At 40.1% G+C, this 25,616-nt stretch overlaps 1 protein-coding gene across 2 annotated transcripts in view; it reads left to right on the top strand.

Moving 5' to 3' along the window:
• The first annotated feature begins 979 nt into the window (after nucleotides 1-979).
• Usp15 (ubiquitin specific peptidase 15) overlaps nucleotides 980-25,616 on the top strand; it is a 105,161-nt gene continuing 80,524 nt past the window's right edge. For both annotated transcript variants that reach the window (XM_052753494.1, XM_052753493.1), the window contains exons 1-2: nucleotides 980-1,125; nucleotides 19,079-19,206. In XM_052753494.1, coding sequence (XP_052609454.1) covers nucleotides 1,037-1,125; nucleotides 19,079-19,206 — 217 coding nt within the window. In that variant the 5' untranslated portion in view covers nucleotides 980-1,036. The remainder of the gene's footprint in view (nucleotides 1,126-19,078; nucleotides 19,207-25,616) is intronic.

Here is a 25,616-nt window from a genome sequence, read left to right as displayed (position 1 = left end):
ATTTTTTTTTTTTTAAAGAGGCTCAATTTCCCCGTTTGTAATTGTTGGCTTCAAAGGCAGTTTATATTATCTAGTCTAACTTCGGAAATATATACCCATGAATATTAAACGAAGGAAATGCTAATTTGGCACTGATGAGGCTTTTCACACTTTCTTTTAAAAAAAAAAATTCCTTTCCATACCTGGCCTTATTCAATACATCTTTCACTGCCTGGGACATGTTTAGCACTGCAGCTACGGGGTGTGTGTGTGTGTGTGTGTGTGTGTGTGTGTGTGTGTGTGTGTGTGTGTGTGTGTGTGCGCGCGCGCGCGTGTGTTTGTGTGTTTGCGCGCGCCACACACAGGAGGCGTCACAAAGAGCCTAAGAAAGGTACGAAAAGGTAGGAAAGGTCCCTCCCGGCAGCAAGAACGGGGGGAAAAAAAAAGGGAGGCACCTGGGAAGGGCACTGCGTCCAAACCTTTGGTTTCAGCGCGGTCTTTTGTGCCAACAAGTCAGTGAGTGGGCTTGGGCTCTGCGGCTGGAAAAAAAAAAGCCCCAAGTCGCGGAACCGCGCGCTCTCTGCCATCTCTCAGCCGGCCCCGCCCTCCAGCGGGCAGTGAACCCGCAAAAAATTGGGTTTGGAGGCGGCGGAGGCAAGAGAGGGGCCGGCCGGGCAAGGAGAGCCAGGCCAGGGAGAGAAAGCGCCGTGCCGCGCCCGGCGGGAACCGTGCAAACACAGAGGTCCCGGGCCATCGGTGCCCAGGCGCCAGCGCTGGCGGCGGCGGCGGCGGCGGCGGCGGGACCACACCGGGGAGGGGGGGGTACGCAGGGGCGAGCTGGAGGGAACCGAGGCGGCCCGCAGAGCGCAGGCGCGCGGCCCGTCCGCGCTCTCCCGGGCGCCCGAGCCACGCCCCCCCCTCGCTCCCCCCCCCGCCCTCGCGTCCCATTTGGTACGGGCCTGCCGGCGGGGCGGGGCCGCGGACGCCATTCCCACAATGCTCCGGGGCGTGCCGCCGCCGCCGTCGCTGCCGCCTCCGCTGCCGCTGGTGGAAGAAGATGGCGGAAGGCGGAGCGGCGGACCTGGACACCCAGCGTTCTGACATCGCGACGCTGCTCAAAACCTCGCTCCGGAAAGGGGACACCTGGTAAGGAGCCGGGTCGCGGAGGCCGCGGTGGCCCGCGGCGGGCCGGAGAGCTTGGGGCGGGAGCCGCGGGGCTGGTGGTGTCTCCGGCTGGTTTGGGTGACAGGTGCGGACAGGTCCGGCGGCGGCGGCAGTGGCGGTGGCGGCGGCCGCCCGGGCAGCAGATTTGTGTTTTTTTTTGGGGGGGGGAGGGAGGAGGCGGGGGAGGGCAAAGGTTGAGACCGGGGCTCGCGGAGGGCCGGGGCTCGCGGTGGGGCGGTGCGCGCCCGGAGCTGTGCGGAAGCGGCGGCCGGGGCTCTGTGCGGCTTCCCGGTCCTCCTCCCTCTGGCGGAGCCGCTCCCACCTCGGGCCTTCGCAGCGATCGGGTGCAGCAGTCGTTCGGCGTGAGTCCGCCACTGGGTGGTGGTGGTGGTGGTTGTTTGACAGATCCCGGTCCCGCCGCTCCACCACCTCTCTGGGCCGCTCTTCTCCGGTTTATTCCTTTGGCCGGCATTGTCGGTCCTTCCTCCCCCCCCCCCCCCCTCCCCAAGTTCCCCCATGCTTGGGGTTCTTGGAGTCTTTCCGGGACTCAGGCTTCGGGATGTTGGCGGCGGGTACCCCACACAGGTGGTCCGTGTCAGGGATCCACTTCACGGGAGGACCCCCACCCCCCCACCCCCCTACCCCCCTCATTTCCACTTCCTTGTCCAAGGGAGGGAGCGTTGTAGGGACCTTGGGTTTAGGAGAGACACCACGTGGTCCTGGGCTTGATAGAAGCCGGCAGCGTTTCTGTTGAGAAGTGCAGCCCTTCGCCCCGGTTTGGGTGGCAGAGCGTAGGCCTGCAAAATAAAAAAAAGTAGGTAAGTCCTAAGAAGCTTGCTAGTATTCAAACTTGAGGAAGCATGTAGGAATGTTAATACTTGTCAAGCCAGAGCAGTTGAATAATTTAAATAACGTGGAGATGTCATATGAAGGGAAAGTACTGTTTTAGGGGAAGGGCAGTGTGCCTGTTTGTTATTTTTTTTTTTTAAGTTACTTTCCCTTCCCCCTGTCGCCATACCAGTGGTTTATAGCTTCCCCAAGTGTTTGTTCAGGTACTCCAGTGTGGCTTAGTGGAAGGAGACTTAGATCTGATTTATTTCACAGTTCCACCTTTTTTTTTTTTTTTTTTTTACCTTGCGGTGTGACTTTGAAGCAAATTCATTTTAGCCGTTGCACCTCCGTACCCACCTGTTAAGTGGACAGTAACAATTTTATTGTGTTTGTTCTATATTGATTCAGTTATATTTTCTGAACTATCTGGTACTCACAAAATACTTATGTTTTAGTACTCTTTATTTTCTCCCATTAATCCATTACTAACATGCTATGGGATTGAAAGCGTTTTCAAGTAAGCGAATAGGTGACAGTTTGGAGACCCGAATTTGAGTACTTTGATCTTAGTTTGCAAGGCTGCATAGAGTTTCTGTAATTAAGACCCTTAATGGTTTGAAACACTTGTTGCATTACAGCAAACAGTATGAGCTTTCAGTGGCTTAAGTCATTATTGCTTATATGCTAATGTTTCTACCACGTTTATTACTGTGTAGAAATCGGGTATTCCCTAGAACATCTGTGTTTTACTTGGCCTGTGAAGTCTTAAAGATAAATTCAAGCATGTTCTCTCGTATATTGAAAAACATTTTTTTAAAAACAAATTTACTCATTCATTGCTTCATACAAATACAAATGTGGCAATCTATAAAATAGAAATCTACATATTTAAAGTGTAGATATTTTTCTCTTTAATGTTTCTGTGTGCTGAGTAATATCCTGTATAATTGGTGTTGACGCTGCAGTATGTTTTAAGAAATAAGTGTATTGTGGACATTAAACATTTTATAAAGTTGGCTACTTTTTAAGCGAGTGTATTTTTACTTCTTGACACAGTTACTGTAAGCTATGTTAAAACGTAAAAGTTAAGTTCATATTGAGTTATTACAGTGCTTTCATTTCGAAAAGGAAACTGAAGGCCAGTTTTTGGGCAGCAGCTAAATGTGGAAGTTTCACCTTCCTGTTAATTTTCTCTTTTGTGTAAATCAGTGGTTCTTAACCTTCCTAACATTTCCACCCTTTAATACAGTTCCCCATGTTGTGGTGACCCCCAGCCATAAAATTATTTTTGCTGCTACTTCATAACTGTAATTTTACTAGTTACGGTAGTCTTAGGTGATCAACCCAAGGTTGGGCTGCTCTGGGGGCCCCGACCCACAGGTTGAGAACCATTGGCATAAACTGAGGAAAAATGCATGCACAACATGATAGTAGGAATTTGCAGAAACCATTTTGATGCATGAATCAGTTCATGTGTAAATTGGGAGGTGACCACCCCCTACCCCCACCCACCCACCCCCGCAAGAAACAGTGTGGAACAAAAGTGTGGTTCAGAGTCTTAAGGAGAGTAATTTGGAAAGTACAATTTAATAATGGACTTATAAGTTCTAAATTGATAGGAACGTTTAATTGATAATTTAGTTGTTGAGTTTGTTTTGAAACTTAATAATTTTCTTTTAATACTTGAAAAAAAAAACAACGTTCAGATTGGTGATTACCTTTTCTGGGTTATTTAGGCAAACCCTGTCATTTTGTAGCTGGCCATACGCAGATGAAACAATGTTTGGGCGCTTACATATGATCGTCTATGAAAAACTGATTGCTGATTGGGCGACTAAGAAAAACAAAAGGATAGGTTTACCATAATCTTGAACTTAGTACAGATTTTTGAAATTATAGTCAGATGTGTTAAATTTCAGCAATTAGCTCTTGAGCACTTTGCGAATGGGAGTTTCTTATAATGGTGACTGACTCAAATACCAAGGCAAATAAAAAGATTTGATTCTGCCTGAATACCAGTTTGTTTATTTGTAAAGTGAGGGATTTTTACAGCAAATGGAATATACAAGTCTGAGATGAAAAGAAACTTTTTTTTCTAATTGGTACTATATTTGTAATAAGAAGTTGATTAACATTGATACTAGGGTTATACCTATAAAAAGAGATAGCAAAGTGACAGTCATCTGCATAAGGGATAGAACACTTGTGTCATATATGTTAATCTCTGTTTCAGTTCTGACAAGACATTCAGAAGACCATGAACAAAGTTAAATTAGAATTTAGGAATTACAGAAAAAGAATTGAAAAACTAAAGTTTAACTTAGGATAAATTAAAGACACCTTTAAGATACACGTGGGGGCGGGATTCCTGGTAAGATTAAAAGAAAAGTGCTTAATTTTCATGCTTAATTACTTATAAGCTCTTTAGGAACCTAAGGAATGGTAGTTGAATGAAGTACAAGAAAAGTTATGGGTTGTAAAATGTTCCTTTTTGAGATTTTTTTTCAAAATGAACCTGTTATGAATAGATGTGTAAAGTTTTACTGAAATGTATCTGCCAGTCATTTTCAGTAATTTCTGTGTTGTGTTTATTAGTAATGTGTAGTTAGCCAGATTAGCCATGTTGTGTTTATTAGTAATGTGTAGTTAACCAGATTAGCCGTGTTGCTTGTTTGTGTAAGCCTAGTGGGTTTAAGTAACTTGGTGTGTCGTCATTTAGTATGTCGTAGTTTTGTTTCAATACGCTTTCAAAGAATCTGATCAGTGAGGTTTGGACCAGAGACATTGGTTCCCGTTGAGAGCTTCCCTCCCCTCCCTGTTGTCTTACCTAGGAACCTTTGGGGCTTTCTTTGATTGTTTGGGTTTTGAATGAGAACTTTGACGCTTACAAGATGATCTGACAGCCATTCAAAGAAATGTGCTCAGTTAGCAAAAAAGACACCATTGACATAAATTCCCAAGTGTTTACTTACAAAAGAAGTTTGGTGTTTGCCACCAAGTGGGGCATATGTTATGTCACTTACAGGAAATGAAAATAGAAAGCAAAACTTTGGAGATATTGGCATATTAGTAAAAATTAAATAGAAAGTAATCACATTAAAGCATAGTCTTACTTTAGATGTTTAAAATAGTAGAAAAGCAAGTTTACTTAGTTTAACTCGTCATTACAAGCTTGCTAGTGGGTCAAAGGTTAATGAGTTCTTTTTTGGCCAAAATCTAGAGGTACTCACTGATTTAATTTATTTCATGACATCCAGGCTTTTTGTTTCCTCCAAATTATACAATTTCCCCATTGGTACATTTAAAATATGATTTTTTACAAAGTGGTTTGTGGCGGTTATTATTCTTGCTTGTATAAGTATAATAAGAAAAATCAGCTTGTGGAGCCATAGCCTACGGTTTTACATTTCAAAACACGAACTGCCCAGGTGCTGTTCCAAGTGTATGTTGACTTAACTATTCATTGCTAAAATTCAAGGAACTGCTGCTGCTGTGCACATTTGACAAAATAGGAACCCTAAACTCAGAGACCTTCACATGACAGCTGGAATTTGACCATAGGTAGTTTGGAGCTGAGGTTCATGCCCTTAAATCGCTGTACTAAACTGCCTCTCATTTAAAATAGTTCTCATTTAAGGAAAAAAAAGAGACTTCTTTTCCTCTTTAGAGATCCCATTTTATATTTAGCAACAGAATTCTAGCATTTTATCCCACACTTGTCTCTTGTGGATGCTCCGTTTACATGTGATGGAGTGTGTAGGAAATCTTAGCGTCTTGCTTCTGGAAGTTAAATGATGACTACAGACCAATAGGCAGATAACCAGATATATAGAGCAATTGTCATTTTGATTGAACACTCTGGAGACAAGATTATCTATGATCATTACTATGTAGGCTTTTGAATTTTAATGATCAGTAATCATAAATTTAGAGTAATAAGGTCCATTCTCACTGTTTTACAGAAATATCACAACAAACATGGTAATAAGTTCTTGTAGTGTAGGGTATTTTAGGATTCTATCCGTATTTTAAAAGCATTTGTGTATTGCCACAGACACATGAAGTTCTTATGAACAGTCTAGCATTTTAAAAACATATACTTTAAATTTTAGGTACTGTTTTAATGAATTTGTAAAGTCAAAAAACATTTTTAGGAGAAAGGAAGGTGTGTAGCCATGTTGACACTTCATGAGTGTTGTAAGAATCGGACAAGCCTCATGGCTCCACTGCTACTGGACAGTCAGTTGCGCTGTCTTGTCATTGCGGATGCCTGTTCCATTATGAGTTTAACATGGTTCTTTGCTCCCCTGGAGAATCACTATTACGAGGCATATCAGTCATATTGTTGGAGGTAAGTCTAAACTGCTGGGTGTGTGGGCAGAGAAGGAAGAGGAGTTTCCTAAAACAACTAATACAGGCCAACCCTTAAAATAAGTACTAGCAAACGTATTGATATTTCTTTCCTGTCGGTGAGGGATTGGAGAGGAGCTCATTGGCTTGCCAGTGGTTCCCATGATAATGCCACTGCAAATGAACATTTATTGACTTGCTTAGTCTGTGCCAGCCACTGTTGTAAACACCTTACGTGTGTGTGTGTGTGTGTGTGTGTGTGTGTGTGTGTGTGTGTGTGTCCGTCCTCCAAGTACACGCCCTTAACTCCATTGGATTTGTGAACTTGTTTAAACACCTGGTTATAATTCTAAAATCATAGGACGTATTAATAACTTGATGCTGTCACTACTTGGATGTAACTCACACAGTGGCTGTTGTCCTTTCTTCCTAGTTGTCAGATAAACATGTTCAGGTTGCTCGCTTTTTGCTTCTTGTTTTTGTTTTCCCTTGAGTTGTCCAGCTTGTCCCCTTTTTTATTCTCTGGGTTACCATTTAATTCCCAATCTGTCTCTCATTTATTCCCCTGAAATTATTTCTTTAGACTTCCTTATCTAGTCTTTAGATGAGGAGATGACTACATCTTTAAATTTGAATTTCTTTGAATTCTATCATCTAGTTCAAACCAAAAAAAAAAAAAAAATTACTACTAAAGAAACCTCAAACAGGTTTCTAGTAAAACTAGTAACTGGTCTCAGTTTTTAATACACATTATAGTATGTAAGGAAGGCATCAAGAATTGCTCTTTAATAATTCAGATTGTGAAATAAAGTAGAAAACCCTTTTAGGAGTAATTTGTATTTGATTACTGTCTGTAATGCCTTCCATCGCTGAGATTCTACATAGATTGGTTTATTTTTAACTCAGGAGAGTGAATTGCAGGCATGTGCACGCCATGAGTGCATGTGAGTTCAGAGGGCTATTGGTCCTTGCCTTCCACTTAAAATGGGATTTCTGTGGTGTTTGTCTCTGCATACCAGGCAGGCTGGCCTGTGAGCGTCCAGGGATTCCCCTGTCTCGGCCTGCTATCTCCAGGAAAGTTCGGGGACTTGAGCACAGCTCCTCATGCCCACATGAGGAGTTTTTACACCACGTGAATTATCCTGCAGCCTCCTACACGGTCCCTTATCACTTTGCAAACAGAAAGAGAGCTGGACCGATTTCTCTTCTCCAGCAGGAGAGCTGAAAATACCAACTGCCCCTTCCACAGTTGAGCTTGACAGACCAGGCTTCTGGGCGGGGGGTCATTCTCCACTGCTATAGAAAATTGTTTAGCAGAAGTACCCACAAAAAGGCTCTCACAGACACCCCAAGAGTGTCTTTGAGGCCAGACTATTCTAAGTTATAGAGGTGGTTCAATCAAAGCCTGGGGATACTCAAGACAAAATTTATTAATTGCATGAAAAAAGAGCAACGGGGTCCTTTATTGTGGCAAAAGTTAATTTATTTGATGATTTGAGTTTTTTCTATTACTGTCAAGATCTGTTTTTGCAGCTTGACAAAGTAACAGATTAGTCAAGAGGTTTACTTGATAAAGATAGAAAAATTTTATTCATATTGAATAAATTCAATGTTGAACTTTGAGATTCTAAGAGGATATATAAATCTGTGGCTATGGTTTACAAAAATATTGCTCGTGTATTAAGAGCTTTCTTACGTGTATGAAATAAGTAGCATTGTTTTTATAGAGAAACTGGAGTCAAGTGTACACAGTCCTATTCTGAGTAAGTATGGGGGGCAGATTCTAACCTAAGCAGTCTAGCCCTCAGAAGACTCTAGCTGTATACTTTCCTGTGAGTGACTTAGCCATACTCATTGACTCTTTCAAAGTAGACACTTTAACAGTTTTAAAGTCAAGAGGGGCCAAAGTTGTTTGTCATGTTAGTTAACACCATTTTCAACTGTTGTCCGTATGGGGAACCTGTAGAAGTTTCTGTCCTCCCAGTCTGTGTCTTATACCTCCTGACTTGATGCAGGTGGGGTTGCCATTTCCTGGAAATTATTTACTCTTTCCTGTATTATTGGACTTGAGGTTACACTTTGTTGATTTCAGTCATCTTCCTGACTCTTTTCTAAAAGTTTCATCATGTGGATTTATTGTGTGAGTGTGTGTGGGCATGTGTGTCCGGGTGCAAATGTGGAGAGTGGAGGTCGGAGACACCTTGCTGGGATCTGCTCATGTGGGTCCGGGGATCAAACTCGGGTCTTTAGATTGGGTGGCAAACACCTGTAACTGTTGGGCCATCCTGCCCTTTCCTTGATTATTGATACTTATTTCAAGAACTCAAATTTGATTCCTGTAAAGACATTTCTTAATATAGCTGTATAATCCCTCTACACTTTGAGCTTTATTTTGATATAATTTATGTACTACACAGTATTCCCACTAAGAGTGGGCATTCCTCTGAGTATGTACATCAAAATTCACTTTAGAATAGTTTCATCATCCCCAAAGAAACTCTGTATAGTTAGCAGTCACCTCCCACTTCTGCCCAAACTCCTTCAGCCACTTTGTTTTAGTTGTTTGTCCTTCCTACTTCGGTGTGATATATTGAAATGGTGTGATATTTTAAGTGTATGTCAGTATTTCTTTATTCTCATTAATAATCTTGTTTGGACTCCCCCCGTCTTTTCCCGTGTATTTCTTAGAGACAGCAGACAGTATTCACACAGGGAATGTTGTATGTCTTTTTACTCAGAGATCTCTCCCCTGAATTTTAACCTTGTATGACCTAAAGGTACAAACACTATTTACTGTGTAAGTAACCTATATAAGGGCCAGGAAGTTGGCTGAACAAATAATACGGCCGACCCTAGTGACTTAAGTTTGAGTCTCAGGACCCACATGGTGGGAAGAGAGCCACTTCCTGGAGGTTGCCTTTCTGCCACCATGTGCACATTGTGACATTTGTGCACTGTGTGGAGCAGTGATGGATAGACAGACAGATAGATGATAGATAGATAGATAGATAGATAGATAGATAGATAGATGATTGATAGATGATTGATAGATGATAGATTATGGATGATAGATAGATAGATAGATAGATAGATAGATAGATAGATAGATAGATGATAGAGAGATAAATGATTGATAGACATAGATAGATGAAGAGAGATAGATACATAGATGATTGATAGATGACAGGTAGGTAGGTAAGTAGATAGATAGATAGATAGATAGATAGATAGATAGATAGATAGATGTGCTGACTATCAAAAAGACGTTTTCATTGTTTCTATCTAATAAGGTCGAACAAATACTATAACACCCTCAGCAACTGGAAAGTGAGTGACGTCCTGAAAGGATGCTTAAACCACACTACTTCTCTAGTGAAAAGCAGTTATCCACACTTAAAGTTTGCAAACATTCAATAGAATGTATATTTGGTTTGGAAATACCGTTATGTTAAAAAAAACAAACATTAATGGAATAATAAATGCTAAATTCAGAGCAAGAGTATTCAGAGAGTTGTCCTCAAGACTATATTGGGTGCCTGCACATGATGTAATTTTTTAAGAGAGGTTGGTTGTAAGGATTTTTTTATTTAGGGGCTATCCTAATATTTCTTAGTGCTCTTTTGTTTATTCCTTCCCTTCCCTCCATACTTCTCTCTGTCCTTAGTTGTTCTTCAATAGAAAAAAAGTTATTATACAAAGTTAGATCAGGGAATTTTTACAGTAAAGGACAAACATTACTAATTACTGTTTCTTGTTCTCATGCTCATCCAAACTCTGATGGCAGCTAGAGTTGTGGCGTCCTCTTAATTGTGGCCTCGTAGTTGAGGTATCGGTGAGTGTGTACTGACTTTCTGGACAGACAGAAGAACAACCATACTTGGCCTCCTTCTTGAGTTCCTTATTTGTCTTAGCTTAGGTTTAAAAATGGGTCATAAAAATTAGTTCTTTCTCACTGATGGAGTTAAGATTCATAGCAGAAAGTAGGTTTAGAAGTGCCTGAAATCTGAAAGATAGGAAGAGCAGTAAACCAGGCCACTGATTTACTGGAAAACTGCTTCAGAGTTGTCTTTGGTTTTACTAAAACACGGGAAGTCTGAGTTCAAAGAAACAAAATACTTGATTTATAATAAAGTACTACTTACTCTGCAAGCGCACTGTTCACATGCCCACAGAGCTTGTTGGGAGGATTGGATGTACCTGAAATGCTCCATCAGTAAAAAAAAAAAAAAAAAAAAAAAAAAAAGTTCTGTTATTAAGAGTATTAAAAGTGACCTCTAAGTTTAACTCTCAGGATCCCATAGTGGAAAGGGAGAGCCAGTTCCTGACCACCATGCACACGAGTTCTGTGATGCTAAATATTTTGCATGCCCCAAGAAAGACAGTATAGTGTTGTGGTCTGAACAGTAATTTTCAGTGGCTCTGGAGTGTAAGCAGTTTTAAGATAGTCTTCAAATACGATAGTGCTACAGTAACAACAACAACAATAAAATCCTCAGATTTGTTTTTGTGGGAGTATGAGGAGGCGAGATTAAAGAATTTTAGTTGGCTTTAGTATTTTCATACATATTCAGAAGCAAATTTAAAAAGCTTTATAGGGACCAGTAAGTGATTTAGCAGTAGTCCAAGTATAACAGAGGTCCGCAGAAATACGGGGAAACCCCAGAGGAGGATTTAGGAAACTAGAGCGGTTGTGGATGTGTGTTTAGTATTTTTTGATTTGTATAGATTTATGCTGACAACTTTCAAATAAAGGCTTCATTACTTACAAGTATAATCTTCTTTTAAAAGAATGGGCTAAGGCTGTAATCTAGTTGGTAGAGCCCGTGCCCAACATGCACAAGGTCCGGATTCTGATTCTTCAGCACTGCATAAGCCAGGTATGATGATGGACTCTTCAATTCTATCACTTAGGAAGGCATGAGGATTAGAGGTTCAAAGGCATCCTGGATACATAGAAAGTTTAAGTTAAGCTGGGGTACATGAGAACTTGTCTTCCAAAAAAAGTAAGAAGTAAGTAAAAAGGAGTGAACTCATTTTGATTTTTTCTTTTTTCTTTTCTTTTCTTTTTTTGTTTTTCGAGACAAGGTTTCTCTGTGTAGTTTTGGTGCTTTTCCTGGAACTCACTCTGGTAGCCCAGGCTGGCCTCGAACTCACAGAGATCCGCCTGCCTCTGCCTCCCGAGTGCTGGGATTAAAGGCGTGCACCACCACTGCCTGGCCATAATTTTGATTTTTAACAGACTTGCAGCAGGGCCAATAAGACGGCTCAGCAAGTATAGGCGCTTTACACCACACTTGACAACCTGAGTTATATCCCTGGGACCCACATGATGAAATGAGAACCAGTTCTCAAGTGTTTTCTGGCTTCCACATCTGCTCAGTAGTTCTACCATACCCCTCCCTTAATACAAAAACTAGAAAAGTCCAGTTGTAGAATGGAGTACAAATGTGAGAAAAATGTGAGGCAGAGAGAGAAATCAAACAGCTATTTCAGTGATGTGTGCCACTAAAAATGGTGAAGTGGTGCGACACACAAATGTGGTACTGTATGATAATAAAGAGGAGAGCTACAAATGGCCAGGAATGTCCTGAAGGTGCTTGGTTACTGGTTACATATTATGGAGCTGGGCTTCTAGCTTAAATTAAATTACTGGTGAAATGGTTTATTTAAATGATAATAAAAATTAGTAAATGTAGATGTGAAGGTTGGTAACATGGGGTTGAGGTTTCTATGGAAAATTCTAGTTGACATGGCTTGTTAATTGGAAATAACAAGAACGGAGAGCTAGCCCTGCTTTGCAGGTCGGTGTTGGTCGCTAGAGTGAATTACAGGATCCCGAGGTCACACAGTGAGATGCAGAGAGTAGGTCTTGGTGACACCGGCACTCAGATGGGAGCAGGCTAAAAACTAGCGTTGAAGTTGGGAGTGATAGAAGAGGAAGAGAAACCTCCATTTGTATGCTGGTTGAAAAACCAGAAGGAAAAATAAGAGAAGAAGCTGTCTGTTGGGAAAGTCTGCAACAGGAGCGTTAGGTCCAAAGACACGAGTCAAACAATTGGCCTGGAGTTTAAAGAGTTACATTGTCCACATGTATAAGGAAGAATGAAGTTGGGACAGGCAGCAGCACTTCCAGCTTTTTATAAAGTATCTAGTGAAGCTGTCTACTAACTAATGAGAAAGAATTGTCTGGAGAAAATGTAACAGCGTGCCTGTGTATACCTCCTACAAATACAGGTGAATCAACCTGTCTCCATAATCCTGCTCCCTCCCCTTGCTGAATCAGCCACCATTCCAAAGTTAAGCTTTGTAATCACCTTCATACTTTTGCTATGTATCCATGGGTTTATGTAACAGTGTCTGTAGCATGTCTTAAATTTTTCTATGATTGTACTATAGGTGCATATATACATTCCCTTAATATGTGTTATATGGAAAGTATCCTTTTGTGGCCTTTTTCATACATAATTGTAATTTTGAGATTTATTCATATTACATGTACACTTATTTGTTTTTGTTTACATTTTATGTAATATTTCCATATGAATGGTGCCTATCAGAATTTTCATCATGTTATATTGCCATTAATATTTTTCCAGTTTATTCTTGTAAATATGAGCAAGAGTCTTTGTAGATTAGAAATTAAGTCTCCCTGAGATGATTATGTGATACATCTTCATCTTTAATAGATATTGTCAAATTATTTTCTGAAGTTAGGGTTCTTATTCCTGCAAGCTCCCTTCTAGCAGCAAAAACATTCTTAATTTACTATACATGGTCTTCATGTTTAATACTGACATCTGTATATATTTGCTTGTTTGTTCAGTTTCATTGAAATAAAATGTTTCTTTGTAGTGTTAATTTGCATTCCCCCCCCTTACTCTTTTGGGGGCTCGCCACCCAGCTCCCAAATAAATCACATACCGAGGCTTATACTTAATTATAAATGCCTGGCCTTAGTTTGACTTATTTCTAGCCAGCTTAACTTAAATTATCCCATCTACCCTTTGCCTCTGGGCGTTTCCCATTCTCTTACTTCTGTAACTCTCACTCTTAGTCCGTGGCTTGCTGGCTGTGTAGCTGAGGCTTGTCCCTGATGTTCTCCTCCTCTTCTGGCTCCTCGCTACTTAGATTTCTCCCTCTATCTAATCTCTCTGCCTGCCAGCCCCACCTTTCCTTTCTCCTGCCTTGCTATTGGCCGTTCCGATCTTTATTAGACCATCAGGTGTTTTAGACAGGCACAGTAACACAGCTCCACAGAGTTAAACAAATGCACCATAAACAGAAGTCACACACCTTACAATAATATTCTACTACACCCCCCTTTACTTGTTGAATATCTGTCTTACCAAGTGTGGAAACTCATTCCAGTTTCCTGTTCTAGATATTACCTATTTTTCTTTTCCTTTTTTCACTTAAATGCAGAATAAATATCTTCCCCGGTCTGTATCTGATCCCTTTATTTGTGGGAGTCTTTTGTTAAACAGAAGGTTCTGGGGCCTGCAAGATGGCTTATCATATAAAAGCACTTGCTGCCCAAGCTTGATGTCCTGAGTTCCATCCTGGGTTCCCACAGGAAAGGGGGAGAATCAACCCCTGAAAATTGTTCTCTGGCGCGCGCGCGCTCACACACACGCGCAGGTGAACCCGGGGTGTATCAGGCAGGGCCTCTAACTCTTGGCTGTATTCCCAGCCCCTCACTTATATTCTCCCATCCATCTATAATTTTTATACCGGCTCTGCTGTAACAGCTGTGTTTCTATAAACCACCTTGCTGTGCAAACGATCACAGTTAAAAATGACAAGGGATGGGGCTGGAGAAGTGATGCAGCAGCTAAGAGCACTGGCTGCTCTTCCAGAGGACTCAGGTTTGATTCCCAGGAACCGTGTCGCAGCTCACACACGTCTGTAACTCCAGTTCCAGTGGAGCTGGCATTTTCCTTAGGTACTGCATGCATGTGTTACACCGACATAAATGAAGGCAAAATACCCATACACATTCAGTAATAAAAATTTTTAAAATTATGAGACATACAGAATTCAAATTAGGGTACAAGACTCAGAACTCTGTCAGTGATACTTTAAAAAAGCCTTGTAAAAGTGATAGCACAGTTTTAATGTAAGTGGTTAAGAAATATATAGATGCCAAAATAAATATGAAATTTTATTTTGAATGATGAGAATTGCTTATAGGTGGAATTGAGAAGTATTACAGCTTGTGGGTTACTATAAATTGGTGCTGGGTGGATTTTCCAGCATGTACCAGGAGATTTTAATAGCAGGTGAGAAGTGTATGGTTTATAACACATAGTAAATTAAGGTAGATGTGTGAGCTGTGTGTACTTGTACATTTCTGTAGGCTAAGTACAGGCAAGTAGTTTTCTTTGTTTACACATCTCTTACTTCTAGAGCACCAGACTTAAGAGGCATTCATTTTCCAGGTCCAAAGGCATGTCTCTTGCTTCACTCTAGTTCTGCCTGTTTCTATCTAAAACACTGCTTAAGTGTACAATGCAGTTTGCATTGTATCCAAATTGGACCCTCATCTATTACTTTTATATGGTGATAAGAACTGTTTAAGAAGCATTTATTCCATTCATTATTGACTTGGAGTGGTATGTGGGCATCCCACAGCACTCATGTGGAAGTCAGAGAACAAACTGGAGGATTAGTTCTCTTCTTGCACTGTGTGTGTATCAGGGATGGAACTCAGGTTGTCAGGAGTAGTAGTGTATGTCTACCCACTTCACGATCTCATGGCTATGTGATAAGAACTCTTGACAAGAAATCGGCCCTGCAGTACAGTGTTGTTAACCGTGAGCACAACGTACAGCTCATCTGAACAGCCCTTTATATAACTGAGGTGTATAGGCACTGAGCAGCAAGTTATTTCAACTCTCGTGTCCCCTGACATCTACTGTCTACTCTCCTTTACTGTGAATATTTTACATACCTCATGTAAGTAGAAACTGGTTTGTTTCATTTAGCACAAGCCCTCCTGGTTCTTCTGTGTTAGTACATATAGCAGGATTTCCTTCCTGTCTTCTGTATCAGCTCCTCTGTCTGTGGACATTTAGGTTGTTTCTGTGTCTTAAAGTGATGCTGCAGTGAACATGGAAGTGCATATGTGTCTTCAGCATCTTGATATGTCTCGGGAAGTGGGTTGCTGGACCACATATAGTTACTGTTTTTCTATTATTTTGAGGAGCTTCGTACTGTTTCCCACAATAATGCACCATTTTGCATTCTTACCAAAAGCTCCAAGAGTTGCTTTTTCTCCACATCCTCTCCAACTCTTTGAATAACACCATCCCGATAGGTAGGAGATGGTGTTCTTGTTGTCGTTAGGATTCACCTAACATTATAATTGCATCTTAGCATGTTCAAATTTCCAAGACATTTCTATACAATTCTGTAAATAAAATATAGGAGCCTATAACAGGAGCATAAACTTTTTCAAGAGAAGGTAGCAGTTGAATATCAAAGGAAAAGTTTCTTACAGTACCAGTATATAGACAGTTGATACTGTTCCATAAATTCTACATTTTAAGGTAGGACATTTTAAATTATAGTATTAATGGCACTTCAAGTTCACATTTCTGCTTTTAATTCTATTAGATATTTAAGACAATTAGTTAGGGTATCTGTGTCTCCATGATAAAGGTAAAAGCCAAAATTATTTAAGAAAATTAACTGGGGATCAAAACAAATGTTGACTCTCAAACAAACTTAGATGTAAGTACTACCAAATGTCTAGGAATAGACCATCCCCATCCTCACAAAACTAACCTTTGAAAAATAATGAAAAAGTTACCCTATTTTGTTTAATAAAAGAAAAACTTCGCACATTCAATATTTAATCATGATAAATGATTAAATGATAAAAACATGTTAAATAGAAGGTAGTTTCTCTAACATTTATCAAAAACTATAGCAAATTATTTTATCAAATGGTAGAAATTTAGATAGTTCTATTAAAAACAAGAGTGTTTCTTTCTGTCCAGATGTGGTGGCACAGGGGAGGCGGAGGCAGGCAGATCTCTGGAAGTTCTAAGCCAGCCTTATCTCCATACCTAGTTGCAAGTACACCAGGATTGCACAATGAGACCTTGTCTCAAAAAAGAAAGAAGTCTCTTTCATCTTCTACCCTAGACAGTCCTGGTCAGTGATTGGATAAGAGAAGTGAAAACTGAATTAGAAAATGATCCAAAGCAACACTGTAACTTTTTTACATTGAAAAAATCAAGAGGAGCCCAGTGTAGGGCAGCATATGCCAGTAACCCCAGCACTCCTGAGTCTGATGCAGGAGGATCCGTGAGATCCAGGTCAGACTGGGCTGTAGATTTGAGAGAAAAGGAAAAATTCAAGGACATTTCCAACAAAATGAAACTATTAAGGACTCAGACAGCCAGTAGATAAGAGATTTTTTGCTTTTTTTTTTTAAATCATTTCTTGTAAACAGCCTCAGTGTCCCATCATCAACCAATGACTGGATAAAGAAAATGTAATGCAGGTACAGAGTGGGATGCTGTTTTCCCTTTTACAAAAGGATAAAAATCCTGTAATCTGCAGTAGTAGACATGATATTAGTAAAATACGGCAGGTTCAAAAACATGAATTACTCAAATGCAGAGTCTAAGAGTTCGAGTAGTTGGGAGAAGTGTCCAGCGGCTAGGGAGAGTTTGATCGATGGACACTAAGTTGTTTGGACTAAGTTCTGGTGTTGCACTATGGTGCTGTAGATAATGATTATGTAGTGTATATTTCAAAAAGCTACAAGAACACTTTGAATCTTTTTACTGTAAAAGGATGATAAATGCTGAGGGAAGCATGTTTTTGCTGATTTAAACATTGCACTATGTACATGTATGGCACATCACATGGTACCCCATAAACATAGACAGGGGTTCTATGTATCAATTAAAAAAATAAAACTGTTCATTTCTATGCAGTAACTACCAAGAACTATAAACTATAATTGCTTGGAAACTAATCTGGTTTGGTTTGGAGGTAGCGTGGTATGTCTCAAATCCAGGTGACCTCAGACTTAGTCCTCCTGCCTGAGTCTCCTGGATGCGGGAATACAAACAGGAGCCGCCATGCCTGGGTAGAGAAACTGAAAGTCTCTATGGTGTTTTCAGTTTTTGCTCAATTGACAAGGATTTTCTTAAATTGTTATCATTTGAATGTTTTATGTTTATGTTCCTATTTTTTATGTCAGTACTTGACCTCACTCAGATAGTAACTACTTATTTAATAGTGAAAATGTTTTGTTAACATTTATTAAAGCACATTAAATAGTTCCTGAGTAATTGAGAAAAATTCCACCCCTGTGGATCAGAAGACTAAATCCACAGTTCCCCCGAATTGTTCTGTTAAGGTCAGTGCACTTCCAATCATGATCTTCATTTCTCTGTGTGTGTGTGTGTGTGTGTGTGTGTGTGTGTGTGTGTGTGTGTAACCTGATAAGTTTATTTAAAATGTTTTTGAAAACACAAATGACCACATGTAGCTGAGGCAATTAGAGCAATAAGCTGAAGGAAATGTTCTAAACAGTATCATGATTAAGGTAATTAAAACCCTATAGAATTGGGACAACGATAAATACATAGATGAATGAAATAGGGAAAATGTCTCTTGGTGTGACATTTATCTGCAGAGAAAGCAAGTCACATGTTTTAGTATCTTAAATTGCAATGGAGGAAAAGTCCAAAATTTATTGAGTGATTTTTTTTTCATTTGTATATATTTATTGGCTTTTAAAAACAAATTTAGCTGGGGAGGATTTGGAAGGACCATATTTTTAGTAGAAAACTATGATCAAAATATATTATACTATATGATACATTTTGGAAAGTGGGTTTACTTAAGAATTACTACCTCAGAAAGGTCTCGGTGTGAGAGCTTTGAGTTGCGTAACTGGCAGTGGGACTGGGGCATTGCAGACTTCTTTAGATCCACTTTTAGGGAAGGAAATTGCTCATGAATATTCTTTAAGAATTAGAAGGTTTTGTTAGGTTGGTGCCTTTGCTTTAGCTATTTTCAGACATAACTGTGGGCTTTTTATTTCTCTAGTGCTGTATGTGGTAAGCCCAAAAACGTTAGGATGGTGACCCCTGAAAATGGGCATTACACACAGAGCTGTAGCCTCTCCTCAGCCTCTGCTGTTGGCTGTCCTGCAGGTGAAGCTGGTTACATGAGTGATGTCCAGAGACTGTAAGACTGCTGTAAAGTCAGTCCCGAGTGTAGTGCTGAGACGGGGGGATAAGTTGATTGGAACGAGTACAATCAACTTTTGGAACCTTTAATGAGAAGCTTTCCTTTCTTTCAAAAACCACTGAAGTGCATATTGTGTTTGTAGGTTTCTAGTAGAGCCACTTTTATACTTTTGTCTTACCACATTGTACCTTAAGTTTTTTAATGATTTTTTGTTATATTGTTGTTTGTTTTTTTGCTCAATTGACAAGGGTTTTCTTGAATTTTTGTCATTTGAATGCTTTTGTATAGTGCTACGGGGTTGTTTTCCATTTTACGTCAGTACTACTTATTTAACAATGAAAATCTTTTCTACAAATGAAGTCTGTCCTTCCAAGTACTAGTGACCATGTGGCTGTAATCTCAAACTATTCTTGTTCTCAGTGGTTTTTTTGAAGGGGACATGTTCTCTAATACAAAATGAAATAACAAAAGTTGATTGATCTGTTGTTGTTCTCATATTTCCAGGTGTTTTAACTAACCAGTTTCTCTTCCTTTCTAGGTATCTAGTAGATAGTCGCTGGTTCAAACAGTGGAAAAAATATGTTGGCTTTGACAGTTGGGATAAATACCAGATGGGAGATCAAAATGTCTATCCTGGGCCCATCGATAACTCTGGACTTCTCAAAGGTATTATTTTCTTCAGTCAAGTTGTAAATGTGTTAAATTTAATGAGTGACTGTCCGTGGGTGTAACATGGTGAATGTTAACGTAAATAAATGGATAGTTAGAAATTCATTGCAAGCGTGGTGTCGTAAGTAGTGCACATCTGTATCCCTGGACAAGAGGCCAAGTCAAGAGAATCACTACTTTAAGTCAGCCTTAGATAGGTAAGGAGACTTTCAGAAAAGAAAATGAAAAAGATACTTGTTTGCAGATCATTCTGTAACTATTGTTACATATATGACACATTTCTCTTTTGTATTTATGCTGTGATCTTGATTTAGGATTTAAAGGTTAAAATGAAGAAAGTAAATTATAAAGCACTATTTTACTGTTTTGGGGAAATGCTATAGCACACATTGTTTTCCTAATGGATAAGTGACTTATTTTCAGAGTTAGTTGTCACCAATATATGCTCACATTCTTGACTTTTTGTACTGTCCTACAACCCTCACTACTTGCCTGTGCTTCTCTGCCTTTTACTATATTTAAAGAAAATAAATCTCAAGTATCAGCACTCCCACTTACGGTTGAATTGGAGTCAGAGGGACTAGATCCAGAGACCTGAAATAACTAAAACCCTGACAAGTACGAAAAGGATTCAGTACATCGTTTGTAGTTTGATTACAGGAACTTACTACATGAAAGTAGAAAGAGGTGATTGACTGTACTGTCAGTCTCTAACCTCCATATGTGATCCACACTGGGACATGCACCCACACTGTGTGTGCACACAACAACCACCACAAAAATATATTTCAACTTATTTTTTGGAACAATTATATAACCATAAAATGTCTCTGTTTAAGTGAAAGACAATAAGGAATGCATATTTAACTTCCCACATTTCAGTGTGGTTAGCTGTAGCTGGAGTTATCTCCAGTCCCGCCCAGGCCGGCAGCCACTCAGACTCAAATAAACACACAGACGCTTATATTTTTTATAAACTGTATGGCCATGGCAGGCTTCTCACTATCTAGTTCTTATATCTTAAATTAACCCATTTCTATAAATCTATACCTTGCCACGTGACTCGTGGCTTACTGGTACCTTACATCATGCTTCTCATTGCGGTGGCTGGCAGAGTTTCTCTGACTCAGCCTTCCACTTTCCAGAATTCTCCTCTCTCCTTGGCCCGCCTATACTTCCTTCCTGCCTACTGGCCAGTCAGCGCTTCATTTATCAATCAATCATCCACAGCACTTCCCCTTTTCTTTTTCTCCAAAAGGAAGGTTTTAACTTTAACATAGTAAAATTACATATAACAAAACAATTATCAAGCAAGAATTACAGTTACAATATCTAGTCTATTTATATTTGGCAAAATTAAAGAAAATATTCCATCTATCCTATATTTGTGAGTCTTAAGGTTTCATATCTAACTTATCTTTTATCATAACTAAGGAAATTATAACTATCTAGTCTTCAACTACATCAAAGACCTCAGAAGGATATAATATTACATAAGAAAACAGGGAGAGCATTGTAAGCAACTTCCAAAACTCTGGAAACAACAGAGACAGCTGCCTGCCTGGACAGTCATCCAAAGTTCCTCTGTAAAGTTGGGGCATCTGTCTTCAGCCCACAGGCCTAGAGTCTCTCAGTCATTTCTCTCTGTGTCCTGTAGAATGTCTGGCAGTTTCCTCTGCGAAGCAGGAACCTGAAGGACCATTTCGTCAAGCAAAGTTCAGTGGTCACCTTCCTATGGGTTCTGCATGTCCAGTCGATCAAGCAGTCCAGGCAAGAACAGTTTCTTGCCCAAATGGCTATTATTGCCAAGAAGAAGATAAACTCCATATAGAGTGTCTTCGATGCCTATCCTCCTCTCTGAAGTAAATCGGTGCTGGCAGGAGCAGACATGTCTCACTGTCCAGAAAGTCTAAATTTTTTATAACATTTTAAATGCCATATTCTGTAGGTCTTTGAAGTGTTTGAAGATTACCTACCTAATTGAATTGTATCTGTGTATAACTAGAAAACTTAACATGACTATAAGTTTGACTATCATAATCTGTATTTCTTAATTATCCATTACAATCTAAATAAGTTACATAAATATAATACCTCAAACGAGAAAATATATATATATATATACACACAGTATAACAAGATTAAGTTTAAACATATATCAATAAACTAAAATCCATAGCAATGTAAAACATTTTTAAATAAGCTGTTACTATTTATCCTGTCATATCTATATTCCCTTTTTTTCTTTAGAAAGAGATCGCATTTATAATCAACCTGCTTGAAATTAAAATATTGGTTTTGTTCTATCCCACACCAGAGGGCTCTTCTGATATGAGACAGAAAAAATAAATCTCTCAACCTTTTTTTGGGGGGGAGGGGCGGACAGTATGCTTGGGTTTAGAGAAGGAGTGAGCCAATTCCATCTCCAAAGCCAGCTTGGTATATTTGGAAATTTGGGCATAGCTTCTCATACTACTTCCTGCTGGATGAGGGCGCTGTATCTTATGGGGACACAAAGAAAATTTTAGGATTATGGAGTAGTCAGTGAGGCTGTATTGTCTGAGCCAATTGCCTTGAAACCGTTCTGGATGTTGGATCATCTGGGCCATGGTGTCATCGGAGACCTTTCAGGGGGTCTTGGCTGGTCCAACCTGATGTATCTTAATCTGGAACAAATCCATAGCCTCTTGCTTTCTGTGGAATCAAAAGCAGAGCCTCCTTTCCAAAGCAACATATCCTTACATCCAAATTTTGAAGTCAAGATACCTTTAAAATATACATATTGGCATAACTCAACAGTTTTTACAATCAGATGTCTTTCTGCAGTTAAAAATATCACAGACAACACAATCTAGATTCTCTGTATAATATCCATCTTTTCTTAGCTTTTTTTTTAATATTACCTTTACTGTCTCTTTAAAGACCTTATTTTTTTAAAACTATTTCTTTATATAATTGTATATATTTCTTTTTTTCCCCTCTCTCTTCCAAGTCTACATACATTTTTACATACATTGTAAACCATTCCATCTGAATCTGTCATATTGTGAATCTGTTGCTTTAAACTGCAGCATTCTGTGCCCACCTCAGCTTCCCAACGTGGCAGTGGTATGTTTACTGCCAGCTCTGGGAACCATCAACTCACAGAAGCAGTGGGTCTGTGCTTCTATCAAAGCAGGCATTTTTTGTTTTGTTTTGTTTTGTTTTTTGTACTAACAAAGGCTAAATCCACCACGCACCATGTTGCACCTCTTACAGAAACCTCTGTGTAACTCGGCAGGAATAGGTCAAGCCCACATGCCGCAAACCTGTCATAGAGTAGCTGAAGCCGGCATGTTGCGGCATCTGGCCGCCCGCATGAGACATGTTTCCAGCTCCTTTTAGAATTGGTTATTAAGTATTTTCAGGTTTAAGGTGGAAACTCGAGCCATTGGGCACCATTTGTAGCTGAAGTTTTTCTGGTCCTGCCAGGCCCACATTCAGGACAAATCTCTCTCACCTTCCAGTCCCTCAGCCGCTTGGACCCAAGTAAACACACAGAGACTTATATTACTTATAAACTGTATGGCTGTGGCAGGCTTCTTGCTATCTAGTTCTTATATCTTAAATTAACCCATTTCTATAAATCTATACCTTGCCATGTGGCTCGTGGCTTACCAGTATCTTAACATCATGCTTCTCATCATGGTGGCTGGCAGCATCTTTGTGCCTCAGCCTTCCACTTTCCAGAATTCTCCTCTCTCCTTGGCCCGCCTATACTTCCTGCCTGGCTACTGGCAATCAGCACTTTATTTATCAGTCAATCATCCATAGCGGCTAGCCTCTAAGTGCCACACATAGCCAACTTGCTGGTGTTTTACCTCACATGGACCACGCTAGTTCTGATGTCTGAGAGCTGTTAACAGAAAAATACGTGGTTGACTGCTGTACTCAAAATCCTTTGTGAGATTAAGAGAAGTAAAAACCTCAGGCTTCTCTGCCAGGAAGGCTAGTGAGGAGTGAGGCACCTCCCAGCATCCTGGCTTGTTGGTAACAGCCGAGTGACTGGTTATATGTCTGAACTGGTGTGTTGGATGCCTGGGGGTGAAGAACAATGAAAGTGAGTAAGGAGCTTGCAGTCATTGCCACGGCCCTGCAGTGTTCAGAGGTATAGCAGGACAGGATGGCCGTTCCCCATAGTAGAGGAACAGAGTGAGCCCTCTCCGGGTGCCTGTGTGAAGGGCTGCTCTCTGTTGTGTCTCACTCAGGATGCTGCTGGGGCCAGCTTAGTTAGATAGGGAATTTAAAAATAAAAGAAGCAGTGGCTACATGTGAGGGAAGGCTCAGACCATGATGTTTTCTGCAGAAGGAACAAGAGGAGTAGAGTATGCCTCCAGTATTCTGACCTGTGGTGTGTAAGTTGGGAATTAGAGGAAGAGATTGATGGACCCTGCATAAGGTTAAAAAGTTAAAAAAAAAAAAAAAATGAGTCCTTGCAATTGATAATTTACATGTGAAGGACAGAAAAGACACACCCATAAAAAAAAATTAGAAAGACTCTCAGAATCTCTAGCCAGTCTGATGGGTGTATATGAATAGCATTTACCTAAATGGACCATATTCTGAATCATAAAACTTGTCTCAAATCATAAAAAGTATATTCTTTTACCACAGAAGAATAAAACCTACTTTTAAGAAAACATTAAGCCCAGTGAAAAAGTAGGCAAAAAAAAAAAAAACCTGAATAAATCTTTACTTTACCAAAAGAGGGGTTGGGGAAGAACAATGAAATTCTTACTGCACAGGGATGAAGACTTGAGTTTCATCCTCATATAAACAGCCAGACTTGTGATACACTCTTGTAATTCCTGTGCTGGGGAGCTAGAGGCCTGGGCCTGCTGGCCAGCCAGCCTAGTCTACATGGTAAGTCTCAGGACCAGTGAGGCACACTGTCTTAAAATCATGTGGTCAGCTCCCGAGTAAAAGCACCCAATGAAAACCCCCCTCTACATACATGCACATGTAACCATGTAATGACACACACGTGAATATGCCCATACAATTTGTGCATACTCACAGTTTTCCAAAAGAATAGGTATAAATGTTCAGCTTTCTTAGTATGAAAGAAAGGAAGAGATTAGAGGCTGGAGAGATGGCTCAGCAGTCAAAAGGGTGTGCTTGTCTTGTAAAGGACCCAGGTTCAGTTCCCAGCACCAACAGGCTCAGCTCACAACTGCCTGCGACTTCCACTTCATGGGCATTGATGCCTCGTGGCACAGACACACATATACACATAATTAGAAGTCTTTAAAAAATGAAAATTAAAGTCACAGTGACAGGTGACCAGGGATGTGGCACAGTGGTAGAACATGCAGTCCTGAGTTTGACATACAGAACCATAATGTAGTGCCGTTATTCATGTATGATTTAATTAAGATATAAAAGAATCACTGCTGACACTCGCTGTCAAGGATGAAGAGCAAATAGATTTAAATTGGACATCTATTAGCCGTAGTACACAGTCATACTATGCTAGATATTTACCTAAGAGAAATGAAAGCATTTACCCATAAGAAAAGTTCCATGGTAATATTCATATAGTGTTTTTAATAGAAAAACTTGCCTGCAACCCAAATGCCTGTGAACATCTCTGAATGGATAAGCAAATGATAGTATATTCATATAATGAAGCCTGCTTAGCACTTAAAAATGAATAAATTGCTGATAGATAGAAGTATCTACAGATCCCAAAATAGTATAAATAAAGCCAAACAAAAGGAGGGCATATTATTTTATGTACATTTATAGAAAATTAATTCTAGGAAATATAAATTAGTTGTAAAACATAGGTAATGATTACCATAACAGTAGAATCCAGACAAGCAGAGAGAAGAAATTACAGAGAGCCACGAGGGAACTTTAGGGTGATAGATGTATTATCTTTTTGCTAGGAGTGGTAATCTCACAGTTGGTAGATAGGACAGAACTTACCCCTCTTTGCTCACGTATTTCGTGGCATGGGACACAGTCTCCTTTGCACCAGCACTACCTGAGGACTCTGGAAGTCCCTGCAGCAAAAGAGAACCAGGAGCTGGAGAGAAAAGGCTGAGGGTGGAAGATCGAGAGACCTGAAAGGAGGAGCAGGATCGTCTTGAAAACAGTCCTAGCGGCTGGAACAGATAGGTACTGTGTTGGTCGCATTTTTGTATTGCACAAGAAGATTGTACCCTAGGAAATGACCTCGTACACAATGATGAAGAATCTAGTAGTGAATCTTCTGCTACTACTACTACCTATTCTTGAGAACAAAACTAATTGTACATTCAGACCAGAGATGCTCTTTGGACTGATCAGCTGGTTTTGCTCTTCAGCCATTTTTGAAAGGTCTGAGTGAGCTCATGAATGTCATTTTAGTCCATGCTTGACAA

This window comes from Peromyscus californicus, unplaced genomic scaffold (assembly GCF_007827085.1).
Source record: "Peromyscus californicus insignis strain IS unplaced genomic scaffold, ASM782708v3 Scaffold_24__1_contigs__length_46423439, whole genome shotgun sequence".
NCBI lineage: Eukaryota > Metazoa > Chordata > Mammalia > Rodentia > Cricetidae > Peromyscus > Peromyscus californicus.
This window is presented reverse-complemented; position numbering and strand designations above follow the sequence as displayed.